General features: G+C 36.4%; 1 protein-coding gene across 3 annotated transcripts in view; it reads left to right on the top strand.

Annotated features, from left to right (window-relative positions):
* LOC145266607 (DNA-dependent protein kinase catalytic subunit-like) overlaps nucleotides 1-22,189 on the top strand; it is a 396,502-nt gene that overhangs the window by 296,455 nt on the left and 77,858 nt on the right. For all 3 annotated transcript variants that reach the window (XM_080122502.1, XM_080122501.1, XM_080122503.1), the window contains 5 exons: nucleotides 2,496-2,692; nucleotides 6,121-6,289; nucleotides 9,217-9,377; nucleotides 14,825-14,947; nucleotides 18,544-18,632. In XM_080122502.1, the coding sequence (XP_079978628.1) occupies nucleotides 2,496-2,692; nucleotides 6,121-6,289; nucleotides 9,217-9,377; nucleotides 14,825-14,947; nucleotides 18,544-18,632 (739 nt within the window). The remainder of the gene's footprint in view (nucleotides 1-2,495; nucleotides 2,693-6,120; nucleotides 6,290-9,216; nucleotides 9,378-14,824; nucleotides 14,948-18,543; nucleotides 18,633-22,189) is intronic.

The following is a 22,189-nucleotide window of genomic DNA, read 5'->3' as shown; positions in this document are numbered from 1 at the left end:
TTTGGCGTGCACCTGCCACTTATAGCGTGATGTTTGACCTCATTAAACATGCACCTTTTGTCACATCACTTTTTAATGATTTTATTTCACACATTCTCACTTCTCTGCCATCATAATGTGGCGGTAATTCCTCAGCCTATTAACCTCAAGGGTTCAGGTTCAAGCCTACCTACCTACCTACCCAAATTTTTTTTCTTCTTTTACATCTCACAACACCTGGGCAACGCCGGGTACCCCTGCTAGTTAAAAATAAAACTAACATTGCCGGGGACGTTTTTTTTTCGTATACACCGCCATGTTCACAGTCTCGCAGAACCACGGGGATGCCAAAGATAAACAAAGCCAATGTTGGTCCTCCTGGACAACACAGCCTTTTAACATGCTTGCTCTATCAAAGATATTGAACACTCTTACTTGATATGATATTATACTCTTGCGACCTCCAATAATGCCGCATAGATTTTCTTGTATAAAGTTGTATAACAAGACAAAGTGACATAGTTTTTTTTCTGGACGACACGCCCTTTAAACATACCCAGGATTCTGAGCATTCTGGATTGACTAACTTATACTCCTTAAGATATATGATAAAATACTGTTCCTATTATGACTCGCAGGAAACACCAAGGATTTTGTCTAGTATGTAAAGAACGGACTCCCAACAAAAAACTGGCGCAGTTAGCCGTTATTGAATGAATAAGAACATTTTATTGTAAATACCTTCCTTAAAAAACAGAAAAAGTTCTAAGTAGTTACGATTTAAAAAAAATTCAATAATTACAAGAAACCTTCTCTACCACCTATAGCAATGGCCAACGACTCTTTATCTGAGAGTACGTCTCTCAAGCTCCTTGGCCTAACGTTCACAGGAAACATGAGTTGGAACAATTACATCGAGGGCATTGCCAGGGCCGCTGCGAGGAAGGTGGGCTCTCTCTACCGTGCTAGAAAACTTCTAACACCCGAAAGTATCCTGTACCTCTATAAGGCCACTATTCGCCCATGTATGGAGTATTGCTGTCATATTTGGGCTGGTGCATCGGCTACTAGTCTCTCGCTCCTTGACAGGGTTCAAAAGATAGTCGCAAATCTAATAGGCCCTAAACTGGCATCTAAGCTTCAGCCTCTGTCCCATCATCGAAACGTTGCATCCCTCTGCCTGTTCTACAAGTATTATAATGGTGAATGCTCTGAGGAACTGCAAGCACTTGTGCCCCCACGACGTGAACACCCTCGACAGACCTGACAAGCTGCAAAATCCCACCCCCACACTGTAGAGATCCCTAGATGTAAAAGATCTTTCTACTCCAGTAGTTTCTTCCCCAGAACAGCTAGACTTTGGAATTCCATTCCAGGTCACTGCTTCCCCAACTGTACTGACATGCATAAGTTCAAGTGCAACGTGAACCAACATCTCGCTGCCCTAATCCCTACATAGTACCCCAGTAGATGTTTCCCCTGATAGTAGCCCCCTACACCAAAGTGGCAATGTGCCTTGTTTGGGGTGAAAATGTAATAAAAAAATAAAAATAAAAAATTTTAAAAAAATAAAAAATTAATTTGTGATTTGCGTAAGTAATATTCATGTATTTATTTAATATTTATGTCGTATCTCGTTCCCTGGTCCTGGATATGACCTTAAACTATATCCGATGGTGAGGCCCCAGCTTGCAGGCTTTTGGGAGTGTGGAGCCACTCTTTAATTGCCATTGCTCCCAGGTCCACTCTGATCCGGAGTGGTAGTACCTGTTAAATAGAAACCGACTCGAACAAAAAAAAAAAAAAAATATTCTATCAAAAAAATTTTTCTTCAAAATAACTGGATTCGGCATTATATAACATGAAAAGTGTTGATATGCTGTATAACAAACAAACAAAACCCTTTTTTTAAAATGTGGGGGAAAAAATTTTTTTATATCTTAAAAAGGAAAATATGATTTTTTTCTTCTTTCAATTTTTGGGGTTTGCTTTGCTCTTATTTCTTTTTACACACACACACACACGCACACATATGCACACACACACACGCGCACACACACACACACACACACGCACACATATGCACACACGCGCGCACACGCACACACGCACACTCTTCTCTTTCTCTCTCATACTTTTGAATTAGCCAGGTTCTTTTACTTGCACATTTTTTTTCTAGTTCTGCTCTCTCTCTCTTCCCTGTCTCCTCCCCTTTCTTTTCCCCCTCTTGTCCCCCCCCATCTCTTACCATCTCTCTTCCTCCCTTTCTTAGCTCTTCTCTTCCCACCCTTTTACGCACTTCCTCCTTTCTTACTCTCTCTGTCTTCTCTCCATTCTAATCTGTCTTTATCATCCCTCTCCTCCAGCTCTTCCCTCCCTCCCTTCCATCTTTTTCCTTCCATCTCACTCTCTTTTCTTTACTATTTACTTGATATTTGTTTCATTTTTTTTTTTTTCGCTTTCAGTATTTTTTTGAAACATCTGTTGTCATCTTCTTCTTCTTCTTCTTCTTCTAGGTAAACAAGATTCCTGTCCACTTTTACAAAAAGAAACCAATTCTCAGAGGAAACACAACATCTTGTACGCTCAATGCTACAAACTTTTAGCGTGTCGATTTTTAGAACTGACCGAACTCAAGTTTGACAAACTTGAAGACAATACTCAGCAAAGGATTCTTGATTCTGTAAATGAAAATCAAGAAATTTCCGAAAAAGTAAGTTTTATTTCCAAGTTTTGTGTTGTTTCGGAAAGACTTTTTTTCTTTTTCTTTTTTTTTTTGCTTGGATATATCATAGCTCCCCAGCAATATACAACAAATGCCACCTCCCTTAAAAAAACAAAAACGAAAACGTCCAGGATACTGAAAAATATGGCTTTAAATATTTTTATAAACATCTTCAATCCTAGAGTTAACATCTGCAGCCATTTTTATTTTATAAAGAACATTTTCTATTTGCCTCTTTGTTCCTGAAAAATATGGTTTTAAATATTTTTATAGTCTGGCAACCATGAGTTACTTCTTTTGTCTTTATACTCCATGTCGATAATCAATATGGCCGACTATTGTGCCGTGCATCATGAATATGCTTTATTTAATGCTGTAGAAATATTTAACTAATTGTGACATGATAATTTAATAGATAACATTGCTTTTAGTTGAAATTGATATAAATTAACCAAGTTGCACGATTCTCTCTCTTGGAAAGATAGAACTCTCGTTAGAATCTATATATATAAAAGGCAAAATGTGTGTTAGTGTGTACACATTTTTGTGTGTATGTCCGGCAAAGGGTTTTTTTACAAGGCACGCTCGGTGGGGTCACTCATTCGTGTGGTCGGAAAATCCTGGAGGAGATAGAACGGAACATGAACATAGCTCAGGGGAAGTTGTGAGAAAAAGGTCTAGAAGGCTTGCATACTGACGGGTAGTATCGGGCACAGACGTGGGTTCGTGAATAATCTGAGTGAGGTCATAAGCAATGGGGAAATCATGACAGAACCTTCCCTCATCATCCGTCTTGTTTGAGTAGGTCAGCCATTCCACATTGTGGACATTGAAGTCACCACAGATGTGAATATTAGCCGAAGGATGAGCAGACAGGATGTGGTCAGATATACTCTTAAAGATAGTAACTCTGCTGTTGTGGGGGCGACAGAGGGCAAATATAAATGTGGTGGTGTAAGCAAGTGCAACCTGGAAGCACATACAGGATAAATTAGGGTTTTCTCTGGAGATATCCCTACCACACAAAAAGCCATCTTTAATGTAAGCACATATTCCATACCCGTGGCGATCTTGGGAGTCATATTTAGATGTTGAGTTTGAGTATCCTTTAATTATGAACTCATCTAGGGAAATGGTCAGCCCAATGCATGTTTCGCTTAGGAACAATATGTCCGGTTTCGTCACCTATCACGAAAAAAATGTTTTATTCAATAATGTAGAAATATTTAACTAATTGTGACATGATAATTTGATAGATAATATTGTTTAGTTGAAATTGATATAAATTAACCAAGTTGCACGGTTGTCTCCCTTGGAAAGATAGAACTCTCGTTATAATCACATAATAAAATATTATTTTCTTGGCCTTCGGGACAAGATCAAAGTGTAGTATCTGTTCCGGCAGATACTGCAAGCTATGACTAGCTATGACTAGCAAAGACCAGATGTGGGGGCAACCCCACATGCCTGACCTTTAACCAGCTCCCATTTCCCACCTCTCGGGAGCTGGTCCCCTTTTCCCTTCCCCCTCCCTTCACTCCTCACATTAAAAATTGGCCTTGTGCCTAATTTGCTCGGTGGGGGAGCAAATAAATACCATCTGTTCCGGCAGATACTGCAAGCTATGACTAGCTATGACTAGCAAAGACCAGCTATGACTAGCAAAGACCAGATGTGGGGGCAACCCCACATGCCTGACCTTTAACCAGCTCCCATTTCCCACCTCTCGGGAGCTGGTCCCCTTTTTCCCTTCCCCCTCCCTTCACTCCTCACATTAAAAATTGGCCTTGTGCCTCATTTGCTCGGTGGGGGAGCAAATAAATACCATCTGTTCTTCAGATGCTGCACTTCTGTTTCTTGTTCTCTTTCATTGGAGGAGAAGTCCTCCACGACTGAGACAATTTTTATTTTTGTACATTTTCTCCACGTTAAAAAACGACCCTGGTGTCTAACTCTGTCTCGTGGGGAGGCATAGTAAATAGGTATAATCACATAATAAAAAGCATATTTCTATCACATTTTGATGATCGTCGTGCTGGTTGAATGATGACGATCTATGGTTCAAATTGTCCGACCTATGATACAGTTACATAATTCAATACTGACAAGCATAAAATAAAAATACAAAACATATAAAAATAATTATTAATAATAATCATATATAGGCATCCACAGACAGGCTGTTTTGCTGTGTTACAGCTCTTCAATGTGGCTAGACCAGCACCTTTTCGAAACCTGGGATTAAACCAATAATCATCAAGTTGATAGTTAGGCCACAAGATTGCTGCCGTCGGCAATGATATCTAACAATGCTTTATATAAACATTGCCCGCCACTCTAACAGTGCTCCATTTGTTTTATTTATAACTAGCGGGGGTACCCGGCGTTGCCCGAGTGTTTGTTTCCGGGACGGGCGGAGTTTTAAAAAATGTTATGGTAGGTAAGTAGGAAGGATCAAACCCGGAGTCATGAGTAAAAGTAGGAAAATAAAGTGTGAAAAAAAAAAAAAAAACATCTGCAACGTTAACAGTTCGGCCACCAAGAAAAGTCCATTCCAGTTGTTTAGGAAAAAAAAAAAACGACTACGGTAGGTCGGTGCGAACGTGAAAATATAATGTGAATTGTCCAGCACGCTAACCACTACGCCACAGAGCACTGCAGCTTAGTTTAGTGATTTTAAATAACTTCACATGAAAGAACTACAAAGCCAAACCGGTGTTCTCTTCTCAACTGTTCCTTGTGAACGATCCCCAAACGGTGTTAAGTGGTGGCAGGGGGAGGAGGAATTTATTAGAGAGAAAATATTTTACCACTTCCATTGATCTTAACCGATTTTGGCCGTGACTTCTCAGCAGAAAAAGTATAGAAATCTAAGATTATCGAGGAAATTGAGAAATAATAAGCCTATAACACACCTCAGATATTGTTCTGCCGTTTGTGCATATTATATTTGCATGAAATATCTTGATTTTTAATCCTATTAATGTCAAAATCAGACGGGAAAAAATGAGTTCATTTTATTTATATAGAGATAAAGTAGTAGCAGACAATATCAATTACTAAGAGTGCTCAATCCGAGATACATAGATACAGACAGACTATTTTGTTGTATCACAGCTGTTCAGTGTTTCAAGAGGAGCACTTGTCCGAAGCCCAGGATCAAAATAACAACCATATTGTAACTCTATGATCTTTTGACCGCATTTTACGTAATTGAGGCAGCAAATTAGAAACAATCCACTCACTAGTTGGCAGCAACATGGCAAGTTGCCTCTGTTAAAAAAAACTATAACCTTTCCGACAACATTTTATATAAATGGAGCAATAAGTTAAACCTACGGATTCCTCCAGTTCCTTAACCCCTTCTCTATCGATTATAAGACTGAATTAAAAAAATTTACTTTTTTTTTTTTCAGGAACTAATTGAAAAATTGATACAACGTGGGTTTGATCATATTAAGAAAGGAGTCGGTTCACAAATTGAAGAAGCTGGTGGAGCACCCGTGTCAGCTATCGAGAATAGGGGCGAGGCATGCTTGGCTGTTGCAAAGTATTGTGATGTATTTCTTCAGGCCTACGAGGAAGGTAAGTCAGCTTTCAGTAAGCAATCATGAAAGAATTCCAGATGTTAACGGGAAGATGAAAACGAAGGCTTCGAAATTGAAAAAGAAGTCAAAGAAAGCAGAAAGCTTCAACAAAAAGCTCAACAACATCAACTAAATAAATATTTGAATATATAAAGAACTTGAATGACTACTGTTCTCATCTTGAGTTTCATTTTCACACCGTTTCATTTTCACACCATTTCATTTTCACAGCGTTTCATTTTCACAACGTTTCATTTTCACACCGTCTCATTTTCACACCGTTTCATTTTCACACCGTTTCATTTTCACACCGTTTCATTTTCACACCGTTTCATTTTCACACCGTTTCATTTTCACACCGTTTCATTTTCACACCGTTTCATTTTCACAACGTTTCATTTTCACACCGTTTCATTTTCACACCGTTTCATTTTCACACCGTTTCATTTTCACAACGTTTCATTTTCACACCGTCTCATTTTCACACCGTTTCATTTTCACACCGTTTCATTTTCACAACGTTTCATTTTCACACCGTCTCATTTTCACACCGTTTCATTTTCACACCGTTTCATTTTCACATCGTTTCATTTTCACACCGTTTCATTTTCACACCGTCTCATTTTCACATCGTTTCATTTTCACACCGTCTCATTTTCACACCGTTTCATTTTCACAACGTTTCATTTTCACACCGTTTCATTTTCACACCGTTTCATTTTCACACCGTCTCATTTTCACACCGTTTCATTTTCACAACGTTTCATTTTCACACCGTTTCATTTTCACACCGTTTCATTTTCACAACGTTTCATTTTCACAACGTTTCATTTTCACAACGTTTCATTTTCACACCGTTTCATTTTCACACCGTCTCATTTTCACACCGTTTCATTTTCACAACGTTTCATTTTCACACCGTTTCATTTTCACACCGTTTCATTTTCACAACGTTTCATTTTCACAACGTTTCATTTTCACACCGTTTCATTTTCACACCGTCTCATTTTCACACCGTTTCATTTTCACAACGTTTCATTTTCACACCGTTTCATTTTCACACCGTCTCATTTTCACACCGTTTCATTTTCACACCATTTCATTTTCACACCATTTCATTTTCACACCGTTTCATTTTCACAACGTTTCATTTTCACACCGTCTCATTTTCACACCGTTTCATTTTCACACCGTTTCATTTTCACACCATTTCATTTTCACACCGTTTCATTTTCACACCATTTCATTTTCGCACCATTTCATTTTCACAACGTTTCATTTTCACACCGTCTCATTTTCACACCGTTTCATTTTCACACCATTTCATTTTCACACCGTTTCATTTTCACACCATTTCATTTTCACACCATTTCATTTTCACACCGTTTCATTTTCACACCGTTTCATTTTCACACCGTTTCATTTTCACACCGTTTCATTTTCACACCGTCTCATTTTCACACCGTCTCATTTTCACACCGTTTCATTTTCACACCGTCTCATTTTCACACCGTCTCATTTTCACACCGTCTCATTTTCACACCGTTTCATTTTCACACCGTCTCATTTTCACACCGTCTCATTTTCACACCGTTTCATTTTCACACCGTTTCATTTTCACACCGTTTCATTTTCACACCGTCTCATTTTCACACCGTCTCATTTTCACACCGTTTCATTTTCACACCGTTTCATTTTCACACCGTTTCATTTTCACACCGTCTCATTTTCACACCGTCTCATTTTCACACCGTCTCATTTTCACACCGTCTCATTTTCACACCGTCTCATTTTCACACCGTTTCGGTTGATGTAATCTCTGACCTTCTTCAGATGTATCTTGCCGAACTTGGGAATCTGGACGGAATACTTGGAAAAATTAATTGTAAAAGTGATATTCTCCCTAAGGTTCAATTCTCAGTGATTTTTTTTGTTTGTTTTTTTTACAAGGAAGTCACCACTTATCAAGGCCTGGAGGCCACTCGGGGATAAGGATTATTGCGTGTACAGTAATCAATGGGATAATATTGTAGTAATCGTTAGTAATGGAGATTTGATAAAGTGTCTTACTTAAGGGGGAGGTTCATTAGGAATTTGTTTATGTTGGACTTGAAGACATCCAAGTTGTAGTCAGGTAGGAAACAGGCAAACAGAAGAGAGTTTCACAGGTGTGCACTTCTAAGAAGCTTTGTTCATGGAATCTACGTTTTGATTTAGGCACAGATAAAGAGTTCAGACAATTACTGACAGTGGTTTCAGCTAGACGGGTGTTTTTCGCGAAAGACCGGCGAGGGGCGAACCAGAGATTGGAGCTCAGACGAGCACTTGCCATGGAAATAACGATAAAACAACGACAGGCTCGCAACATCCCTTCTGTGGGAGAGAGGTCGCAGGGAAAAGAAAAGGGCATCCCCTACTAGGCTACAAAGTCTATTTTGTACTCTGGGCGATTAAAAAATACAACTGACGGAACGAGAACATGCTACCCCCATGAAGTAAATAAAGGATTCCGTTTGAAATTCTGTCTAGATTCCTGAGTTCAATAGAAACATTTCCAAGTCCGACAAGATATACCTAAAGGTCAGAGGTTTTATCGACTGAAACGTTGTGAAACTGACACTCAGTCATTCGAAATAAGACAAATAACTAATTCTCATCTAAAAAATTCAGAAAAATAAAAACTTTTACCAAAATGACTGGATTCGACATTAAATAATTTGAAAAGTGTTGATGTGCCGTGAAACAACAAAAAACCAAATCCAGCTCGATATTTGTGACCCACTTGGATTGATTTCTTATTTCAAACCAAATTTCTACTTTTTTTCGTTCATTCCTCGTGTCATAAAATCTTTATTCTTTGAAATATACCAATTCGATCATGTACTTTGGAAAATATTATCCAAGATATTATTTTCGTTTATTTAGAAACGATAAGCGAAAGCGCCATTCATACGTTTCCAGAGATGATGGTTAAGACTCTATTCACTGCTATACGATATGATGTTCTTGAGGCCCGAGTACGCTTTTGCCGTCTACTGCAGTTACTTGAACAACATCCTGATACAATGGACAGCTTTTTAGATGAGGTAAGTTCGCTTTCTTATTCGGCTTCTAATGTATCGGACACTTCAGAAATAGTACAAGCTTACTAATATTCTTCAAACCTATTTACTTCTAATAATTAAGTGTGAAAACTGACATTGGAGAGTATAAAGTGGGCCTTGAGTTTACTTTTGGTAGGCTTGCAACTCTCGCTTCTCTTATTTTGTCCTTTAGTCCTCACATTCCATGAGTAAGGTTTCTGATAAAGGGGGAAGAATTGCTGTTCTATGTGTCTGAATTTATCTATATAAGAGCAAAGAGCATAAAAAGAGCTTTGAATTTACTTTCAGCAGTCTCATAATTCTTGCTTCCATTATTTTTTAGCATTTTTTTTCTGACAAAGGGGGGGTGCTGTTTTCTGAGTCAAAGTCTACCCAGTTAACACTTGTCGTTTTCCTGGTTTTTGACCTTGAATTAGTATTTTTTCAGCTACTTACATTTAGTGGCTTCATTCCTTGTCTGGAGCGATTTCCATAAAAAAAAAAACGGTACTAACGACCCATTTATTCTCAGAATATGCAGAGCGTTGGTCAAAATTTAAAAAAACAAAACGTTCATAGCATTGTAATTTCAATGAAGGAAATAGAAAATACAATTTTTTTTAAAAATCAACCTACGGTAAGTTTCATGAATAATTCTTATTCTTACTTTTGAATAATTCTTATTTTTGAATTATTTTTACTTTTGAATAATTCTTATTTTTGAATTATTTTTACTTTTGAATAATTCTTATTTTTGAATTATGTGTTGTAACAGATGAAAACTTTCTTTTTGTTTTGTTTTTTGCTTTGTTTTTATTTTGTTTTTGTAAAAAATATTAGTTTTAAGGAAATTTTAGCAGGTGGTGCTTACAAAAAAACATTTATCACAAATTATTTTGTTTTTCTTTCTTTCGAATCCGTTCTTTTTCTGTTAAGGATTTTTTTTTTTCCTTTTCGATTATTTGCCAGAAATTCCTAAGGAAGTACTCTTGACAAACGACAGAGTTTCCTAATCATAAATTTCGAACAGTTGCAATGTCATAGAACTACATATATATATAATCTTTATTAGTTTTCCAATTTCAAGACGAGTTGGAAAAATAAAAGTCCCACGACACCAGGAGGTCCACTGCTTAAAAAATGTAATGTAACATAATGGCCGAGATTGAACTCATTACACGAGGTTGTAATTCAAATCTCGTCCTTGGCTGAATACTTGATGCTTCGCCAGGGCTATCAAGGGTATTTTTTATTGTAACACCATCATTAGATGGATTGCCTACCTCGACTTAAGAGAGGCCTATCTAGGATAGACCACCTGGCATCAATTGAAATGGATGGCTCTCGTCTAGAGGAGGCCCCATGTTTTGATAAGCTTCTGAGTTTGACCTTTACTCCTGATCTTAAATGGAACACATACATCAAGTCTGTGGCCAAGGTCGCTGGGAAAATGGTGGGATCCTTCTACCGCTCCAGAAGATATCTCACTAATGATGCAATTCTCTATCTATATAAGAGCCAAGTACGTCCAAAGATGGAGTACTGCTGCCACATCTGGGCGGGAGCTGCTAAAAACAGCCTATCTTGCCTTGACAGAGTACAAAATAGACTTCGTGGCTTGGTGGGGGATGCCCTTTTCTCTTCCCTGCAACCGCTTTCCCACAGAAGAGACGTAGCGAACCTGTCTTTGTTCTATCGTTATTTCCATGGTAAGTGCCCGTCTGAGCTCCATTCTCTGGTCCCCCCTCGCCAATCTTTTTCAAAAACACCCGACTAGCTGAAACTACCATCAATAATTTTCCCCACTCCTTATCTGTGCCTAAATCAAAACGTAGATTCCATGAACAAAGCTTCTTTCTTAGAACTGCACGCCTGTGGAACTCTGTTCTGCTTGTCTGTTTCCCTCCCAACTTCAACCTGGATGTCTTCAAGTCCAATACAAACAAATTCCTGATGAACCGCCCCCCCCTAAGTAATGACACCTTATCAATTCTCCAATACTATTGCTACACTATCCCATTGATTACTGTACACACAATAACCCTTATCCCCGAGTGGCCATTGGGCCTTGATAAGTGGTGAACTCCATGCAAAAAAAAAAAAAAAAAAAAAAAAAAACAAAGAAAACTCAGTTTCCCAATCTGGTATTTTACTTCGCAATACATACAGCATCTCGCCTTCCCAAATCGTCACCCATCTGGTACTGGCCAGGCTCATCATTGCTTAACTTTGGTGATCTGACGAGAACCAGTGTGTCAACGTGATTGCGCCATATATCCACTGCTTCCATTAACCATTCATGCACCTCCAAGCAAATCCGTCACGATATTTCAGGATTATTTTTAATGTGTTTTCTTGCACATTTCTTTATTTTTTTATTACATTTTCACCCCAAACAAGGTACATTGCCACTTTGATGTAGGGGGCTACTATCAGGGACATAAGCTACAGGGGTACTATGTGGGGAGTTGGGCAGCAAGATGTCGGTTCACGTTACACTTGAACTTCTGCATGTCAGTACAGTTTGGGAAGCATGAACCCGCAAGGGAATTCCAAAGTCTAACGGTTCTAGGGAAGAAACTACTGGAGTAGAAGGCTCTCTTACATCTAGGGATCTCTACTGTGAAGGGGTGGGATTTTGCTGCTTGTCGGGTTTGTCAGGGGTATTTACGTCGAGGGGGTACAAGTGCTTGCAGTTCGTTGGAGCATTCACCGTTAAAGTACTTGTAGAATAGGCAGAGGGATGCTACATTTCGTCGATGGGACAGAGGCTGAAGCTTAGATGACAGTTCAGGACCTATCAGGTTGGCGACTCTTTTGAACCTTGTCTAGGAGTGAGAGACTAGTTGCAGATGCACCAGCCCAAATATGACAACAATACTCCATACATGGGTGAATGGCCGCCTTATAGAGGTACAGGATACTTTCAGACGTTAGTAGCTTTCTAGCACGGTAGAGAGAACCTACCTTTTTCACAGCGGTCCTGGCAATACTCTCAATGTAATTTTTCCAACTCATATTTCCTGTGAACATTAGGCCAAGGAGTTTAAAAGATGTACTTTCAAATAAAGAGTCTTTGGCCATTGCTATTGGTGGTAGAGAAGATTTCTTGTAATTATTGAAGGAAACAAGTTTAGTCTTGACAGCATTGAATGTGACCATCCATTTTTGTCCCCATTCCACTACAGATTGGAGGTCGTCCTCTAGTGTTTCTGCCATTTCTTTGGATATATGTTCATTTGTTTTCCTGTCGTGCCTGCTATAGAGCGTATTGTCATCAGCATATATACCCATTTCACAGACAGGAAGGTCATTTATGAATATTAGGAATAATAGAGGTCCAAGGATAGATCCCTGAGGCACTCTCGCATTTATATCATATTGTTTAGATGTACGACCATCGAGGACAACCTGGATTTTTCTCTTATCTAAGAAGAATTTAATTATGTTAAGTATTCTTCCAGTGATACTGTATGATCTGATTTTCCTGAGAAGACCTTCATGCCATACTCTGTCAAAAGCCTTAGATATATCTAGAGCTACTGCTCTACCCTCCTCTGCTTTATCAAGTGAATGATATATACACTCAGAGATTACAGTTAGAATGTCTGCTGTGGAACGGGCTTGCCTAAATCCATATTGTTGGTTGGTCAGAAGTTTAGCATCTGTAAGATGATGGACTAGAGCTTGGTTAATTATGGTCTCAAATATTTTGACAAAACATGGGAAGAGGCTAATGGAGCAGTAATTTAATGGGTCAGTTCTTTCACCAGAATTCTTGAAAACTGGTACCACAGAAGCAGTTTTCCAGCAGACAGGAAAGCAAAATTCATTAAGGGATTTGTTATAAAGTTTGGAGAGAACCGGAGCTACTTCAGCAGAGCACGTTTTTAATAGCACAGCCAGGATGAGATAAGGTCCACATGCTTTTGCAGTGTCAAGATTTTTTATGATAGCATGCATCTGAAAAGGGGTGATTTTCAGATCGTCTAGTGTGGTGTCTGTCCGCAAAGGAAAGTCAGGGAGGGGGTGGTTAGCAGGGTCCAGTGTGGAGTTGGAGGCAAACTGACTGGCAAGCATATTAGCCTTCTCGGTTGCTGAGCAAACAACCTCATGATTGTTGGATAGTGGGGGAATTGATGATTGTAGATTTTCCAGAAGTCACAGGTTTCTAATTTCTGTGCTTCGATGCGTTTTTTTGGTGGTTTCAGTAAATTCTTGTTTGGAATCTCATACTTCTTTCAATTAAAGAACTTTTTTTTTTCGGTGACTGTAGTATAATCTGCAAAATTGCACTAGATTCATCGTGACGGATTTTACGAAAATGATTTATTTTTTTAATGATTTAAATTATTGTGTGATTAAAACTAATATTTTCTTCCAACTTATGGCGGGCGTTTCAAAAGTAATGTCTCCTATTTTTTTATTTTGCCCAAATGGATCAGAGCGGATTACAAATTGCATTGTTATGATGACTGAACTTAAGCATTCATCAACTAATAACAATGCAGTTTACAATCCCCTCTGATCCATTTGGGTGGAAATAAAAAAAAATAGGAGGCATTACTTTTGCAATGCCTCTCGAGTAATTTCAAAGATTTATTGTTCAAAATTATGTTCCAAAATTTAATGCCATGAATAATTCTGCCAAACAATGGATTTTTAGAAATCTACACTTTTGCAGGGTATTATTTGGTATTCCTGGAAATTCAATCAACCTATTTATGAATCTTTAGAAAAAAGAAAAAACATGTCTTGATTCCTCCCCCCCCCCATCCTGACTATCTATTCTCTCTTGACTTTTTTTTTTTTTTTTTTACTCTCTTCATTTTATTTCTTTCGTCCTCAATTCCTTTGTTCCCTGTGCCAAACATTAATACTGTAACCCTTTTCCCTCTCCCATTGCAAAACTCATTCATGTTCTGCAGGGCAGGGCGCAAAAGCTATAAAACAACCAAACCAAACACTACAAACTAGCGATTGAAGATACATAGAGCTTGAAGAATAAAAACCTTTTACGAAATAACTGGATGCAACATGAATACTATTTACAAAATAACTGGATTCGACATTAAATAACCCGAAAAGGGTTGATATGCCGTAAAACAAAAACCAACCAACCAACCTGTTCCTTTGTTCTCACTTCCTCTTCCTTTCCTTCCTTTTTCCTGTTCCTGCCATCCATAATTCACACTTCCTTCGGCTCCACTTCTCCCTCCTTCCCTCTCAACCTCCTATTCTTTCCCCACATCTTACTCTCACCATCCCTCTCCTTTTTTTAATACCTCCCACATTTTTTTCTTCCTCTTTATCCTTTTATTTCAATATTTCCTAAATAAAGTTTTAAATAAAAAAAATTAAAAGTTCTTTCATTAATAATTCATGTTCAATTTTTTTTTTGTACTTTATTTCATAATTTCTCACTTTTCCGATGCATTTTTTTTTTCCAGGCCGAGAAAACTCCATGTTGGATGTTTCTTATGTGGACTAGCCAAATGATGTCTCTCGTCGACAAACCCGTGGCAAAGGCCATTCATTCGATTTTACTGAAAATAACGCACCTTTATCCCCAGGTTTGTGGAATTCATTTTTTTTTATATATATATATATATATTGGATCACCACTTATGAAGGCCAAAAGCCACTCAAGGATAAAAATTAATAAAACAGAATAATTTGAATGAATTTGGAATGGATATATTGAGGACATTGCCAAAACTGCTGCAAAAAAGGTGGGCTCCCTCTACCGTGCTAGAAAATTACTCACACCAGAGAGCATCCTTTATCTTTACAAAGCCACAATTTGCACATGCATGAAGTATTGTTGTCAAATCTGGGCTGATGTGTCTACCACTCTTAGACAGGGTCCAAAAAAGAGTCTCAAATCCTGCACTATCTACCAACCTCCAACCCATCACCGCAATGTCGCATTCCAATGTCTGTTTTACAAGCACTTTATTGGAATGTGCTCTCATGAACTCCCAGTAACTGTTCCCTCCTCGACGTACATGCTCCCAACTAACCCGACAAGCAGCAAAATCCCACCCCTTCACCGTTGAAGTTCTTAGATGCCGGAAAGCCTTCTATTCTAATAGCATCTTTACTCGGACGAGTCGACTTTGGAATTCCCTCCTTGTCTCCTGCTTTTATGATTGTACTAACATGCACAAGTTTAAATATATTATTAACAAACATCCCGCTGCTCAACACCCCACAGTCCCCTGTTTAACACAATCCCAAATAGTAAGCCCTTTATATTCCAAGTGGCTTGTTTGGATGAACAAGAGTATAAAGAAAAAAAAAGTAATTGTTATTTAAAGGAAAAAAAAGGTTTATTGTTATTTAAAGAAAAAAAAGGTAATTGTTATTTAAAGAAAAAAAAGTAATTGTTATTTAAAGAAAAAAAAAGTAATTGTTATTTAAAGAAATAAAAAGTAATTTTTATTTAAAGAAAAAAAAAGTAATTGTTATTTAAAGAAAAAAAAAGTAATTGTTATTTAAAGAAAAAAAGAGTAATTGTTATTCAAAGAAAAAAAAAGTAATTGTTATTCAAAGAAAAAAAAAGTAATTGTTATTTAAAGAAAAAAAAGTAATTGTTATTTAAAGAAAAAGTAATTGTTATTTAAAGAAAAAAGTAATTGTTATTTAAAGAAAAAAAGAGTAATTGTTATTTAAAGAAAAAAGTAATTGTTATTTAAAGAAAAAAGTAATTGTTATTTAAAGAAAAAAGTAATTGTTATTTAAAGAAAAAAAAGTAATTGTTATTTAAAGAAAAAAAATACTTGTTATTTAAAGAAAAAAAGAAGTAATTGTTATTTAAAGAAAAAAAAGTAATTGTTGTCTAAAGAAAAAAAAGTAATTGTTGTCTAAAGAAAAAAAAGTAATTGTTATTTAAAGAAAAAAAAGTAATTGTTATTTAAAGAAAAAAGAGTAATTGTTATTTAAAGAAAAAAAAGTAATTGTTATTTAAAGAAAAAAAAGTAATTGTTATTTAAAGAAAAAAGTAATTGTTATTTAAAGAAAACAAAAGTAATTGTTATTTAAAGAAAAAAAGAGTAATTGTTATTTAAAGAAAAAAAAGTAATTGTTATTTAAAGAAAAAAAAGTAATTGTTATTTAAAGAAAAAAAAGTAATTGTTATTTAAAGAAAAAAAGAAGTAATTGTTATTTTAAGAAAAAAAAGTAATTGTTATTTAAAGAAAAAAAAAGTAATTATGGCTCGCAAGTAGCCACAAAGAAGAACAAAATAACGGAGAAGAATTTAAACGTGTATTACATGCAAAACGGAAACGTTATAAAGGAAAGGTTACAAACGAACAGTGTAGGTACTTCACCGAGCATGTGAGAATCGCTCTGGAATTAGATTACCCCTGGGACTGGCTTGCGTAAAGTTTATGTGGACGATGGATTAGTCCATTTGGAGGGTGGTTCCCCACACACGTAATTTAATTAGTAAGGAGTTGATAATGTAATTTTTATTGAATGCAAACACTGAATTTTTTGGATTTTTTTATAAAATCCCTAGTTATATATAAACTTACAGGTTGCCCAGCGTTACCCAGTCGTAAACTATGCGTAAATATGATATTTATACAGATTTTGTATTTATTATTATATTGTACCCAATATATAATAGTGATTTCAAAAAAAAAAAAAATATGACTAGAATCTGCTAGAATCGAAACCTAAACATATAGAACTCCAGCTTTAGTTGTTACCGCTTGAGCTATCGCCAGATAGATAAGAAATAGTTAAAAATAAACCAACTTTAATGTATATAATATATTTCCTCATGCGTACAAATAACATATTTAGTTGACTTATGCCTGCCAAGTTCCAATTGTTTTTCAATTTTGACCCATTAGCAGCTAAAAACATAAATGTAAATCAGAAGGGGCTTTTTTTTTTTTGGTATAACATCAGTAAAACTTCTGTTACACAAAAAACAGAAGCCAAAGCAGAAATCAAAATGAAATACTTTTATTTAACACTAGCGGCTGTGCTGCGTCGGCACACACAATGCCGAGTCAAACACAAAATCGAGTACACTCACCATCAAGTACGCTCAACATCATCTTACCATCAACGCTCATCTTGTGAACTCAGAGTATGGGAAATTCCCATATGCACAAAACAAAATCACTGAAAAAAAAAAAAAAAATACCCTAAGGGTAAGGATAATTGAGTAAACATTGGATAAAATGATGGTTAAAATTTTTACGAACTGGCCAGGATTCGAACCTGGAATCTTCTGATCCGTTGTCAGACACGTTATCCGTTGCACCACAAGTCCTGTCCGTATGCTGAAAGATGTTACGCGACTGTATACAGACAGTGCTAAATTCTGTTGACACCAGGCAGGTAACTTTTTCGGCAATTGCCTGAAATGGCCCAAAAACCCTTATTTCGGGCTTTTTGTGTGACTCGGCGTTGTTCGTTATGAACCATATATAGATACGAACAATCTAGGGACTCACACCTTTCAGGGAAAAAAAGAATGGTACATGTACAGTTTAATCAAGACATTAAAAAATGAAAATATCGAAAAAAAAAAAAAAAGGTTATATTGTACGTCTCCGTTATGGAACAAAGTCCTCCGAAAGAAAATTTCACCTAATTTCATCAAGTAGTTTCTTTTTTTACAGCGAAAAAACTATTTGTTACCATACCGAGCAAAAGATTCGATTTTTAGGAAGAGAAGCTAGTCATAAAGATGGGGAGGGAGTGTCGGCGCTTTAACTGGAGTTATCTCCCCATGGCGTGTTCAAAAGATTCCAAGATGGCTGACTTCAACGCGCTCTCATAAAAACATGTTTTTCTGCTGTAAAAAAAAAAAATTACTCGATCAGATTAAGTGAAATTTTTTTTCAGAGATCTTCAGTCCAAAACGGATACGTACAATATAACCTTTTTTTTTTTTTTCGATATTTTCGTTTTTGGATGTCTTGGTTAAACTGTACATGCACCAAAAGAATTTTTCAATTCGGTGCATCCGTTCGAAAGTTTTATTGGTATATACACACATGCACACACACAAATAAATAAATAAATAAACATTTAGAATGTTATTAATAATATAGACAATCGAATTTTAAAAAATTATTGGCACCATCTATATGTCAGACCCAAGACTTATTGAGTGATGTGTTATTCTTCACGTTCATTTCAGGCTGTTGTATATTCCTTCAAGACAAGTCAGGAAGGATTTAAGTTCCCGGCCACCCCACAAGGAAAACAGAATGAGATGTTTGTTAAAAAGTAAGTTGAAATTTGTTTTATTTATTTTTACTATTGTGGAGATGTCACTTCCAAGCAAAAAATAATGTATATGATTTTGTGGGGAAAAAAAAAATTTGGCACAACTCTCAATAGAAAATTATAAAAAAAATATATATATTATGTGATTTTATGGGGGGGAAAAAAAAATTTGAAACAACTCTCAATAGAAAATGATTAAAAAAATTCAATGAAAAAAATATATACATTATGTGATTTTGTGGGAAAAAAAAAATTAAAACAACTCTCAATAGAAAATAATAAAAAAAATTTCAATGAAAAAAACATATATACATTATGTGATTTTGTGGGGAAAAAAAAATTTGAAATAACTTTCAATAGAAAATGATAAAAGTATAAAAAAAATTTAAATGATAAAAAAAATATAAACAAATGGTGCTTATTCCAAAAAAATGTTCATAAAAAACAGAAAATTAACAAAATGGCACAAAAGATTTATTATTGTATTACGTGTTAAGTTTTTAAAAGACAGTACGCCAAAAATTACAAAGTGCCTTAAATAAGTTTCCAGACTTTTTTGGGGGGGAGCAGGCATTTAAAATTGTTGTATACTCTAGAAAATTCAGTATGCCATTGCTATGCATCTTATGAGATGACTGACCAATTTTTATGATTACACGTTCAAATGAACAGATACATCAGGAATTGGAATACATCCTACTAAAGCCTGATTGTTACAGCTAGTGAATTTCACAAATACAATTTTGACGTGAGAACACTTTAGAAGAATGAAATGCAATAAAATTCTGTTTTAAACTTGGAAAAATGCCACAGAAACGTGTGGAATACTTCAGACTGCTTTTGAACTATCTTGCATAAATGAAGCATCAGTTTTTGAGTGGCATAAGAGATTCAATGAAGGCAAGGAGTCTGTGAGGGATGATGAGAGGTGTGGGAGGAATAAGAAAGTCAAAAAAACCAAGGTTGATTGGCCAAATAAAGAATTTCATGGATAAGGACCATCATGTGTCATGGGGCCTTCCAGAAGTTCTTGAACAATACAACAAATGCATTGCAGTCAGATGAGATTACTGGAGTTTTATGTCAATAAAAGTTTCCATATGAAAAAAGTCTGGAAACTTATTGAAGGCACCGCGTATGTTTAATTAAAGTGGTGTTTTTAAAGTTAAAACAATGATCCAATACAAAACAAATCTGCACGCAGATAAATCGAATCAGATATTATAAACCACTGACCAAATACAATTTCCAAAATCATGGGATTCTATTTTTTTTTTTCTCTCCACACGAAACAATATTAGACAATTTAGGCACCGAATGTTTTACTGTTTTCAAATTAGGTCCTTTTGCACAATTTTTGTTTTTTTTATTTTGCTTTTTCTTGTGAACTGCGTTTCTAATTAAACCCACTTGAAGCAACAATGACAATTCTCTTTTTGTACTCAAGTGACAAGTGCTCGTCTGAGCTCCAATCTATCGCCCCCCCCCCCCGCCTTACCTAACTTTCACAAAAAACACTCATCCAGTTGAAACCACTGTCGATAATTTCCCACACTCTTTATCTGTGCCTAAACCTAAACGTAAATTCCATGAACAAAGCTTCTTTCTTAGAACTGCACGCCTGTGGAACTCTCTTCTGTTTGCCTGCAATTTGGTCGTCTTCAAGCCCAATGTAAACAAGTTCTTGATGAGCTGTCCCCTTAAGTAATCCAATTTACCAAATTGTCACTACTAAAAATCATTAAACCATTATCCTCGAGTGATCTCCGGGCCTTGATAAGTGGTGACTCCTTTGTAAAAAAAAAAACAACATAGTTAAGCAACATTGAGCTTGGTCCATACAAAAATGGGTGACCATTTGTGAGTATTGAGTGCGGTATGTGCTTTCTGCTTATCTTGGCATTATTCACAGTTGTCTTGAATTTCTCCTTGCCTGTGGAATCAGGCAGTGTTAACTTAGGAGCAGGGTGGTTAGGAATTTCAGGGTTCGCACAAAATTGGGATTGCGTAACTCTTGTTTCAAAATCTCACATGAATCACATGGATCGCATGGATCACATAGATCACATCCATTATCTATTGACTGAACAAAGACTGCGATCTGTCGTAAGTCGAATAAACTAGAAAGACGTGAATTTATTTTTCAATCTTTCCAAAGAATTTCATCTATCTTATGACAGCATGTATTGTTGCATATTACATCAATAGTGATTAAGATAAGTTAGTGTAAATTTGGACAAGGGTCACACTTAGTGCATGTCATGATAGCCATAATCTATTAAACCGAATGATTCCCAGGGACGGGTGACCTAACAGTAGACAAAACAGAGTGAGATGACAAATGCATTTTCAAATCAGTTTGCCTGGGAACTTATTGGTGTGTGCGTGTGTGTGTGTGGGGGGGGGTCAAATTATGCGAGTTTGCCATGTGTGCAGAAAACTAAGCAAAATGTTACATTGATGTCTCTGTCCGTTAAGTTAAGTTAAAGAGTTAAGTAAATAATTAGCTAATAGAACATTAGTCTCTCTTCCCTGAATCAATTCTCTCCGAAATAAAACCTTGAAGAAACCTCTCAGCAAAGTCTCCTTATGTCCTCATTCTGCAGTAAAGAAGCAAATATAAAAAAAGTAAGAAGATACTGGGACTACATATAAACCAACACATAAATGTTATAACATGTGTTATTTAACTGGGCATTTCTAACTTGCTTATGTAACGGACTATTGTCCTCAGATCCCTTAATGTCTATTTATTTTACAGCCTGTAACTCATCTGTAGTTGTGGATGCGTGTGTGTCAGAATATATAATACACGTAACATGGCGACATACTTGTCCGCTGTTGGCCACCCCCGTCTTTTGGCCGCTGCCTGGGGGATTCTTCAATCATCTTGGGTGGTGCTGGACCTGTTGTAACAAAGACGCTTCAAGACAGGGACCCAAGACAAATGAGTGTTTATATATATATATTAAATCCCCGAAACAGTGTTTCATGGTAAACAACTGATGATCCCTTGAAAAATAAAAAAATAAAATTGGTATTATAGTAAATTCGAGAGAGTTGATGCAGTGATTGCAGGTGATTAAATGACTTACTGACTAGATTTTTTTTTTTTTTTTTTTTTTTTTTTTAACGAATGATAAAAAGTAAATTTTTGTATGGTTTCAAATGTTAAAAACTTCAAAGACTATATATATATATATATATATATATATATATTGTTCACTCTCAGACATCTCGTCACAGCAGAATTGGAGTGAATCTTGACTTTTGGGGTTTCTTTATTCACCCTCTTAACCCATCTTGTTTCCCCAGTCTCTCAAAACCAACTCACTAAACTTAACTCAGCTTATTCAAACCAAAACACTTGACATGTCACGTCCAGTTCCCATTCGGATACTTCCGGTTCAAACTGATCAGTCAACCAAGTTTGATACATGTAACAACATGACCCTTTGACCTTTTGTGCACCTGCAATGCTCACTCAACTTATTGTTTCCCATGACTCAATCTCTGTTGTTTACTTCACTGGACAGGTAAATAATTAAATAAACAGA

Source organism: Euprymna scolopes, chromosome 41 (assembly GCF_053919585.1).
Source record: "Euprymna scolopes isolate OS-2025 chromosome 41, ASM5391958v1, whole genome shotgun sequence".
NCBI lineage: Eukaryota > Metazoa > Mollusca > Cephalopoda > Sepiida > Sepiolidae > Euprymna > Euprymna scolopes.
The sequence above is the reverse complement of the archived record's forward strand: the minus strand, read 5'-3'. Positions and strand labels throughout refer to the sequence as shown.